The sequence below is a fragment of the Scyliorhinus torazame genome, unplaced genomic scaffold, assembly GCF_047496885.1.
Source record: "Scyliorhinus torazame isolate Kashiwa2021f unplaced genomic scaffold, sScyTor2.1 scaffold_233, whole genome shotgun sequence".
Classification (NCBI taxonomy): Eukaryota; Metazoa; Chordata; class Chondrichthyes; order Carcharhiniformes; family Scyliorhinidae; genus Scyliorhinus; species Scyliorhinus torazame.
The window spans coordinates 265,224-275,695 of record NW_027307960.1 but is presented as its reverse complement, the minus strand read 5'-3'; the positions used below and the strand labels follow the sequence as shown (position 1 = coordinate 275,695).

The 10,472-nt window shown below is 50.5% G+C and overlaps 1 protein-coding gene across 1 annotated transcript in view; it reads left to right on the top strand.

The window, feature by feature from the left end:
* The first annotated feature begins 385 nt into the window (after positions 1–385).
* LOC140405785 (cell adhesion molecule CEACAM3-like) overlaps positions 386–10,472 on the top strand; it is a 252,322-nt gene continuing 242,235 nt past the window's right edge. Inside the window, exon 1 of the mRNA XM_072494217.1 lies at positions 386–582. Within this exon, the coding sequence (XP_072350318.1) occupies positions 522–582 (61 nt within the window). The 5' untranslated portion in view covers positions 386–521. The remainder of the gene's footprint in view (positions 583–10,472) is intronic.

Genomic DNA, 10,472 nt, shown 5'->3' with positions numbered 1-10,472 from the left:
TCTGAGCTGTGTGTGAATGATCCACATTGTGTCTCTGAGCTGTGTGTGAATGATCCACATTGTGTGTCTCTGAGCTGTGTGTGAATGATCCACATTGTGTCTCTGAGCTGTGTGTGAATGATCCACATTGTGTCTCTCTCTGAGCTGTGTGTGAATGACCCACATTGTGTCTCTCTGAGCTGTGTGTTAATGATCCACATTGTGTCTCTGAGCTGTGTGTGAATGATCCACATTGTGTCTCTCTGAGCTGTGCGTGAATGATCCACATTGTGTGTCTCTCTGAGCTGTGTGTGAATGATCCAGATTGTGTGTGTGTCTCTAGGTGTTGGTCATAACTATGGACTCTCACTCTTTGGGTATGGTGAGTTGCGTATCAAATCCAGCAAAACTTTCATAAGGGAATGAAATGATTGGGGCATTCGCCTCTTACAGGAGATCGTCCTTTCATCCTGCGGCAGTTCCTCGAGAATACTGATCTGGTTTTTGATCTCACATTTGATGTACTGGCTGTCTGGAGTGAAATGAAAATTTATTTTTTCCTCGTGTTTCTCAGAGCACAGAATCTCCTGAGTGAGTTACCAGGTAAAACTCGTTTATCTTTGTGAATATAAGGCTGCTTTTACAGTATTTCTATTCGAGGAGGGGTTCTGTTTAAAATCATCAAATAAAAGCCAAGTTGTTGGATGTGAAGTTTTCCGTGGTTATAGTGAGGGGTGAATGTAGGTGTCTGTAGATCGCTCGACATTGTGGTGTATATTTGCAATTGGAGTTTTGTACCGGAGCTTGCCTTCAGGAGCAGAGTGTCGAGCACATTGCAGTGGGTTAACCTCCTGCCCCACTGACGTGGAACTGACGCTTAGTTTAGTTCTGGCTCATGGGGTGTAAGCTGGTGTTTGCTGAGCTGAATTATTGTTACAGCCTGGGGTACATGTGCCAGATCCTGTCCTTTTCCTTCCCTTCCTTCATTGATCATAACATGGGGCTGTATTCTCCAAAAATGGGCTCTGTCCCTATGCAGCGTAAAAATGCTGGTCTTTCACGCCAGACTTTTCTTCCAAAGATTTGGAGCTATTCTCCCACCTGCAGCGGGCTGTCGGGGCCCCGGAGCGCTTGTCGCACTTCAGGTGCGGATGCGGCCCCCGCGCCCCCGGTTGCAGGTCCGCGCATGCGCTGGGCGACGGGCTGCAGCAGCCGAGCCGAACGCACTGGCCGACTCACCCGGCACCCCCCCCCCCCCCCGCGGTCCTGGAACCCCCCCCCCCCCATAAACCCCACCCCCCCCCCCCCCCCGCGGTCCTGGATCCCCCACCCCCAATCACCCCCCCCCCCCCCCCCCGCGGTCCTGGATCCCCCCCCCCAATCACCACCCCCCCCCCCCCCCCCCCCGCGGTCCTGGATCCCCCCCCCCAATCACCACCCCCCCCCCCCCCCGCGGTCCTGGATCCCCCCCCCCCCCAATCACCCCCCCCCCCCGCGGTCCTGGATCCCCCCCCCCAATCACCCCCCCCCCCCGCGGTCCTGGATCCCCCCCCCCCCAATCACCCCCCCCCCCCCCGCGGTCCTGGATCCCCCCCCCCCCAATCACCCCCCCCCCCGCGGTCCTGGATCCCCCCCCCAATCACCACCCCCCCCGCGGTCCTGGATCCCCCCCCCCCCAATCACCCCCCCCCCCCCCCCCCCCTGCGGTCCTGGATCCCCCCCCCCCAATCACCCCCCCCCCCCCCCCCCGCGGTCCTGGATCCCCCCCCCCCAATCACCACCCCAGCCGTCTCCAGTCGATGCCGCCAGCCGTTATCATGTTGGACAGGAGTAGGCCATTCGGCCCCTCGAGCTGGCTCCACCTTTCAATGGGATCATGGTAATCTGTCTGCATTATGAACACAACTCCCTTGGACTGAGAGCAGTTTTGGGCCCCGTATCTAAGGAAGGATGTGTTGGCCTTGGAAAGGGTCCAGAGGAGGTTCACAAGAATGATCCCTGGAATGAAGAGCTTGTCGTATGAGGAACCGTTGAGGACTCTGGGTCTGTACTCGTTGGAGTTTAGAAGGATGAGGGGGGATGTTATTGAAACTTACAGGATACTGCGGGGCCTGGATAGAGTGGACGTGGAGAGGATGTTTCCACTTGTAGGAAAAACTAGAATCAGAGGACACCATCTCAGACTGAAGGGACGATCCTTTAAAACAGAGATGAGGAGGAATTTCTTCAGCCAGAGGGGGGTGAATCTGTGGAACTCTTTGCCGCAGAAGGCTGTGGAGGACAAACCACTGAGGGCCGAGTGGCCTAATTCTGCTCCTATGTCTTATGGTTGAGGGTCATGTCTCAGATGCAGGTCGGCATTGCCGACGCACTTCTGAGCATGGCTCAGACACTGAGGACTATCGCTGAGGGTGTCGACATCATGGTGCAGACAATGGGAAACTTCCAGTCCTGGCAGAGCCAGAGGATGCAGAGGCCTGTGGAGCTGACTCCAGCTGGCTGTCCATCTCATGGAAGCCCCCAGGGGCCTATGGACACCGTCAGGGAGGAGAAAGTGTGAAGGTCACCCCGGGGCTGGCAGCAAGGAGACAACGGCAGTCTCCGGTTCTTCCCAATCCCCACTTCTGACATCGCCGCTTCTCAAGGGCAGAAAGCAGAACGGGTTGGCACAGCGAAACCAGTTACACCGGTAAATCGGACGGGCCACTCCGGTTCCCGGCCCTCCAGAGACGTTTGCCAAGGGCATCAAAGGCCACAGGTTGTGAAAAGCGGCAGGCTGCCTCCACCTCTGATCTGGGACACACCTGGACATAGCAGCAGACCATGTACCATCAAGAAGATTGAGGATCTCTGATTGGGCATGGGGGGAGAGAAGGTCCCAGTGACTGAGCCATGATCAGAAATGCCTCGGCAATGTCCACCTGCATCTGGGATAAGTGTCTCATCACCGAGGACATGATGTGGAGGTCCTCGGCCATGGTCACCATGGGCTGAGACATTCCTTGGACAACACCACTCACGATGCTGATCACTGATTCGGATGGGGGGCACTGTCTGTAGCTAGGGACTACAACCTGGGCATCTCGGTGGGCCCGGTCCAGATATACAGCAGGGGCTGTTTAGCACAGGGTTTAATCGCTGGGTTTGAAAGCAGACCAAGGCAGGCCAGCAGCACGGTTCAATTCCCTTACCAGCCTCCCCGAACAGGCGCCGGAATGTGGCGACTAGGGGCTTTTCACAGTAACTTCATTTGAAGCCTACTTGTGCCAGTAAGCGATTTTCATTTCATATAGTCTGCTGCCTGAGCATTCAGGGAATCCCTGACGGATGCACCTATTGGCTGCAGCTTGTGATGTGCTGCACAAGTTCCCGTTCGAGCCCTGCAATGAACTTGTGGCGTAGAGGGTCAGGGCTGTGCTGACCTTCACGGCCAACGGGAGCAGGTTTCCTCCTCCAGCGGAGGAGTCTCCTGCGGCACACGCTGTCTGTCATGTCCTCGAAGGAGCGCCGACGCTTGTACACCTTGGGTCGTCGCTGGCGTCCCTCTCTGGGCACCTCCTCAGCCTGATGGGCGGACGGGTATTCACGGTGAGGCAGCACCCCCCTCCTTGCACATGGGGGCCGCCTCCAGCCTGCGACAACACTGCTGCCCTCTGCAGCATTCGTCTGCCTGTGCTGCCACCCAGCGCCATGCGGGCATCCTTAGCAGGACCGACACCCACCTCCACTTTGGTCTCTGTGAGGAATTGGAGAAGGAGCAAGAGACCGACAATCTGGTCAGGCTTCCATCCCGGGACCCTCAAATCCCCCAAGCCGCCCCCATACTTATGTGTCCCGCCTTCTCTCACAGCCCCATCCAGCTGTTAAGTAATGGGTTAAGAGTTAAGTAATGTATTAAGAGACATTGCAATTAGTTGTCTCATTTATGTTAAGTATCCAATGATTGACACTGATATGTAAAGGGACTTCAGGTGGCCCTTGTGTCGGGTGGGGTGTTGTTGTTGAGTTTTGTGCAGAGGCTGTGGAAGTGAAATAAATGGCGTTTGGTGAAAAGGAACAGGAGTTTTGACTCTTCATACAACAGTAACTAAAACGTATAACAATAGGAGCAGAGGATGGTTGCTGTGTAAATGTGAAGGTTTGAAAGATACAACTTTTCCTGATCAAACCAAGGAGTGAGTGAGAAGGGGGAGAAAAAGATACATGGCTGAGCCGAGGATAAAGGTGGCTGGATACGACTATCCTCCCTTATTTTCTGAAAGGGAATCGTACGACCAATGGAGAAGTGCAGTAGTTATGTGGACTAAGGTAACTGCTTTGGGAAAGAGAAAACAAGGTATGGCATTGGCTCTTTCTCTACCATATGGCAGTAAAATCCGAAACAAAGTGCTTTCTGAGCTGGAATTGGAAGAGTTAGACTCAGAAGAAGGTCTGGAGACTTTATTACATTATATGGATAAGATTTACAAGAAAGATGACTTGTTAAGTGCGTATGAAGCATGGTCGGATTTTGATAAGTTCCGGAAAATAGAGGATTTCTCCATTGAAGACTATATAATGGAATTTGGCAGACTATATAAAAGGCTGCAGAAACACAACCTGGAATTTCCAGTCTGTGTTGGCCTTTAAATTACTTGACTGTGCTAGAGTGAGCAACATGGAAAGGCTCCTGGTTTTGACAGGAGTTCAGTTTACTGATAAGGATACCTTATTCGATCAGATGACAAAAGCTTTAAAGAAGTTTCTGGGGAAACATTCGATTCCGATGGCTCTGATGACCCAAATAGGTCAGCCTGCAATAAGGCAGAATATGAAAGATACACTACTAACAGGATGGCCAAATTGTACGGCTACGAACAGGGCCCAAGACTATAGAAGGAGATCGAGACAAGGAAATTATGAAGACAGAAACCCAGTTAGAACTTGCAGTAGGAAGATGAACCCCAGGTTTGCACTGAGTGCTGAATTTGGTGCATTTGAGTGCGATAGTGAGAGTTTGGTGACCGAGGGAGTATAAGGCTTCATTTTTATCTAAAGTTTAGTCTTTCTTTTATTTAGTTAATTAACTTAAAAGTTGCTGTTTGGTTTAGAAGAAGGTGAATTTTCAATAAGCTTTAAACAGGCTTCTACTTGTAGGCACTTGCAGCTGGAGCTTGTTAATTAGTTAATTGGATTAGGCCAGTTTTCAGAGGCTAGATTCACAGTATAAAAGTGATCCCCTACAGTGCAGACTTTGTTTGCACTGAGTGCTGAATTTGGTGCATTTGAGTGCGATAGTGAGAGTTTGGTGACCGAGGGAGTTAGGTGCTCCTTTCATTTTGTTTCCGACATTTCCGCAAAGAGTGCGAAGAGAGCCAGGAGTTTACAGAAAGTGTAGCTGACTGGGAGCAGGGTCGGAGGGCGGAGATCTAGTTAGTCCACAGGGCAGCTATATTCTGTCAGGTAAGAGGGGATGGAGGCTAGGCCAGTTACATGCTCCTCCTGTAGGATGTGGGTGGTGAGGGATACCACCGGTGTCCCCACTGACTATACCTGCGGGAAGTGCACCCAACTTCAGCTCCTCAAAGACCGTGTTAGGGAACTGGAGCTGAAGCTGGATGAACTTCGGATCATCCGGGAGGCAGAGGGGGTGATTGAGAAGAGTTACAGGGAGGTAACCACACCCAAGGTACAGGACAAGAATAGCTGGGTTACAGTCAGGGGGAAAAAAACAAACAGGCAGACAGTGCAAGGATCCCTCGTGGCCGTTCCCCTTCAAAACAAGTATACCGTTTTGGATGCTGTTGGGGGGGATGACCTAGCGGGGGAAGGCGCTAGCGGCCAGGTCTCTGGCACTGAGTCTGGCTCTGGGGCTCAGAAGGGAAGGGGGGAGAATAGAAAAGCAATAGTTGTAGGAGATTCAATGGTTAGGGGAATAGATAGGAGATTCTGTGGTCGCGAGCGAGACTCCCGGAAGGTATGTTGCCTCCCGGGTGCCAGGGCCAGAGATGTCTCGGATCGTGTCTTCAGGATCCTTAAGGGGGAGCAGCCAGAAGTCGTGGTGCACATTGGTACCAACGACATAGGTAGGAAAAGGGGTGTGGAGGTAATAAACGAGTTTAGGGAGTTAGGCTGGAAGTTAAAAGCCAGGACAGACAGAGTTGTCATCTCTGGTTTGTTGCCGGTGCCACGTGATAGCGAGGCTAGGAATAGGGAGAGAGTGCAGTTGAACACGTGGCTGCAGGAATGGTGTAGGAGGGAGGGCTTCAGGTATTTGGATAATTGGAGCGCATTCTGGGGAAGGTGGGACCTGTACAAGCAGGACGGGTTGCATCTGAACCAGAGGGGCACCAATATCCTGGGAGGGAGGTTTTCTAGTACTCTTCGGGAGGGTTTAAACTAATTTGGCAGGGGAATGGGAACCGGATTTGTAGTCCAGCAACTAAGGTAGCCGATATTCAGGACGCCAAAGCATGTAGTGAGGCAGTGGGGAAGGGAACACTGACAAAGGAGAGTACTTGCAGGCACGGAGATGGGTTGAAGTGTGTATACTTCAACGCAAGAAGCATCAGGAATAAGGTGGGTGAACTTAAGGCATGGATCGGTACTTGGGACTACGATGTGGTGGCCATCACGGAAACTTGGATAGAAGAGGGGCAGAAATGGTTGTTGGAGGTCCCTGGTTATAGATGTTTCAATAAGATTAGGGAGGGCGGTAAAAGAGGTGGGGGGGTGGCATTATTAATTAGAGATAGTATAACAGCTGCAGAAAGGCAGTTCGAGGAGTATCAGCCTACTGAGGTAGTATGGGTTGAAGTCAGAAATAGGAAAGGAGCAGTCACCTTGTTAGGAGTTTTCTATAGGCCCCCCAATAGTAGCAGAGATGTGGAGGAACAGATTTTGGAAAGGTGCAGAAGTCATAGGGTAGTAGTCATGGGCGACTTTAACTTCCCAAATATTGAGTGGAAACTCTTTAGATCAAATAGTTTGGATGGGGTAGTGTTTGTGCAGTGTGTCCAGGAAGCTTTCCTAACACAGTATGTAGATTGTCCGACCAGAGGAGGGGCAATATTGGATTTAGTACTGGGTAATGAGCCAGGGCAAGTGATAGATTTGTTAGTGGGGGAGCATTTTGGAGATAGTGACCACAATTCTGTGACTTTCACTTTAGTAATGGCGAGGGATAGGTACGTGCAACAGGGCAAGGTTTACAATTGGGGGAAGGGTAAATACGATGTTGTCAGACAAGAATTGAAGTGCATAAGTTGGGAACATAGACTGGCAGGGAAGGACACAAGTGAAATGTGGAACTTGTTCAAGGAACAGGTGCTACGTGTCCTTGATATGTATGTCCCTGTCAGGCAGGGAAGAGATGGTCGAGTGAGGGAACCATGGTTGACAAGAGAGGTTGAATGTCTTGTTAAGAGGAAAAAGGTGACTTATGTAAGGCTGAGGAAACAAGGTTCAGACAGGGCATTGGAGGGATACAAGATAGCCAGGAGGGAACTGAAGAAAGAGATTAGGAGAGCTAAGAGAGGGCATGAACAATCTTTGGCGGGTAGGATCAAGGAAAACCCCAAGGCCTTTTACACATATGTGAGAAATATGAGAATGACTAGAGCGAGGGTAGGTCCGATCAAGGACAGTAGCGGGAGATTGTGTATTGAGTCTGAAGAGATAGGAGAGGTCTTGAACGAGTACTTTTCTTCTGTATTTACAAATGAGAGGGGCGATATTGTTGGAGAGGACAGTGTGAAACAGATTGGTAAGCTCGAGGAAATACTTGTTAGGAAGGAAGATGTGTTGGGCATTTTGAAAAACTTGAGGATAGACAAGTCCCCCGGGCCTGACGGGATATATCCAAGGATTCTATGGGAAGCAAGAGATGAAATTACAGAGCCGTTGGCAATGATCTTTTCGCACTGTCAACAGGGGTGGTTCCAGGGGATTGGAGAGTGGCGAATGTCGTGCCCCTGTTCAAAATAGGGACTAGGGATAACCATGGGAATTACAGGCCAGTTAGTCTTACTTCGGTGGTAGGCAAAGTAATGGAAAGGGTACTGAGGGATAGGATTTCTGGGCATCTGTAAAGACACTGCTTGATTAGGGATAGTCAGCACGGATTTGTGAGGGGTAGGTCTTGCCTTACAAATCTTATTGAATTCTTTGAGGAGGTGACCAAGCATGTGGATGAAGGTAAAGCAGTGGATGTAGTGTACATGGATTTTAGTAAGGCATTTGATAAAGTTCCCCATGGTAGGCTTATGCAGAAAGTAAGGAGGCATGGGATAGTGGGAAATTTGGCCAGTTGGATAACGAACTGGCTAGCCGATAGACGTCAGAGAGTGGTGGTGGATGGCAAATATTCAGCCTGGATCCCAGTTACCAGTGGCGTACCGCAGGGATCAGTTCTGGTTCCTCTGCCGTTTTGTGATTTTCATTAATGACTTGGATGAGGGAGTTGAAGGGTGGGTCAGTAAATTTGCAGACGATACGAAGATTAGTGGAGTTGTGGATAGTAAGGAGGGCTGTTGTCGGCTGCAAAGAGACATAGATAGGATGCAGAGCTGGGCTGAGAAGTGGCAGATGGAGTTTAACCCTGAAAAGTGTGAGGTTGTCCATTTTGGAAGGACAAATATGAATGCGGAATACAGGGTTAACGGTAGAGTTCTTGGCAATGTGGAGGAGCAGAGATCTTGGGGTCTATGTTCATACATCTTTGAAAGTTGCCACTCAAGTGGATAGAGCTGTGAAGAAGGCCTATGGTGTGCTCGCGTTCATTAACAGAGGGATTGAATTTAAGAGCCGTGAGGTGATGATGCAGCTGTACAAAACTTTGGTAAGGCCACATTTGGAGTACTGTGTACAGTTCTGGTCGCCTCATTTTAGGAAGGATGTGGAAACTTTGGAAAAGGTGCAAAGAAGATTTACCAGGATGTAAGATTAACTTACTTGCCTTGCAGGTCAGCTGTTGAGTTCGGGAGTGAGAGCTGGGACCTTAGAATCAGCGCGGGAATTTTGAAAAGCGCGGGGGCTGCGAGACAGAGGGGACCATTTAAAAGGTCGCTGTCTGTGGTGAGGTGAGTACAGATTAACTTACTTGCCTTGCAGGTCAGCTGTTGAGTTCGGGAGTGAGAGCTGGGACCTTAGAATCAGCGCGGGAATTTTGAAAAGCGCGGGGGCTGCGAGACAGAGGGGACCATTTAAAAGGTTGCTGTCTGTGGTGAGGTGAGTACAGATTAACTTACTTGCCTTGCAGGTCAGCTGTTGAGTTCGGGAGTGAGAGCTGGGACCTTAGAATCAGCGCGGGAATTTTGAAAAGCGCGGGGGCTGCGAGACAGAGGGGACCATTTAAAAGGTCGCTGTCTGTGGTGAGGTGAGTACAGATTAACTTACTTGCCTTGCAGGTCAGCTGTTGAGTTCGGGAGTGAGAGCTGGGACCTTAGAATCAGCGCGGGAATTTTGAAAAGCGCGGGGGCTGCGAGACAGAGGGGACCATTTAAAAGGTCGCTGTCTGTGGTGAGGTGAGTACAGATTAACAACTTGCTTACCTTGCAGGCCAAGTCGATTTCAGCAGGAGCGGAGCAGGTTAGTCCATTTCTGCGGGGGCAGTGCGGAAGTGATTTCTGGGAGGTAAGTTTCTCCTTTAAATAAACTTTTTTTAAAAATTCTAGTGTTTAAGGTGGGAACAGGAAGTCGACCCGCGGACGTCTGGGAAGACCCTCACCAATAAATTCTGGTGGAGAGGAAACCCGAGACACTACACGTGTAGTGTCTCCCACCCGCCCTCCTCCTCTAACCTAATAATAAAACCCTTTGGTGTGAGGTAAGTACCATATTTTATTATTGTTATTAATAATTTTTATTCTTTATTTTTTTTTATATATAAATTTTTTTTTAAATTTAGTTGTTAGCCAGATCTTGGTAGAAAGTTAGAGGAATGGCAGGGAAGGGAGTGCAATGTTCCTCCTGCAGGATGTTTGAGGTGAGGGATGCCGTTAGTGTCCCTGCTGATTTTACCTGCAGGAAGTGCTGCCATCTCCAGCTCCTCCAAGACCGAGTTAGGGAACTGGAGCTGGAGTTGGAAGAACTTCGGATCATTCGGGAGGCAGAGGGGGTCATAGATAGCAGCTTCAGGGAATTAGTTACACCAAAGATTGGAGATAGATGGGTAACTGTAAGAGGGACGGGGAAAAAACAGTCAGTGCAGGGATCCCCTGCGGTCGTTCCCCTGAGAAACAAGTATACCGCTTTGGATACTTGTGGGGGGGACGACTTACCAGGGATAAGCCATGGGGTACAGACCTCTGGCACAGAGTCTGTCCCTGTTGCTCAGAAGGGAAGGGGGGAGAGGAGCAGAGCATTAGTAATTGGGGACTCTATAGTCAGGGGCACAGATAGGAGATTTTGTGGGAGCGTGAGAGACTCACGTTTGGTATGTTGCCTCCCAGGTGCAAGGGTACGTGATGTCTCGGATCGTGTTTTCCGGGTCCTTAAGGGGGAGGGGGAGCAGC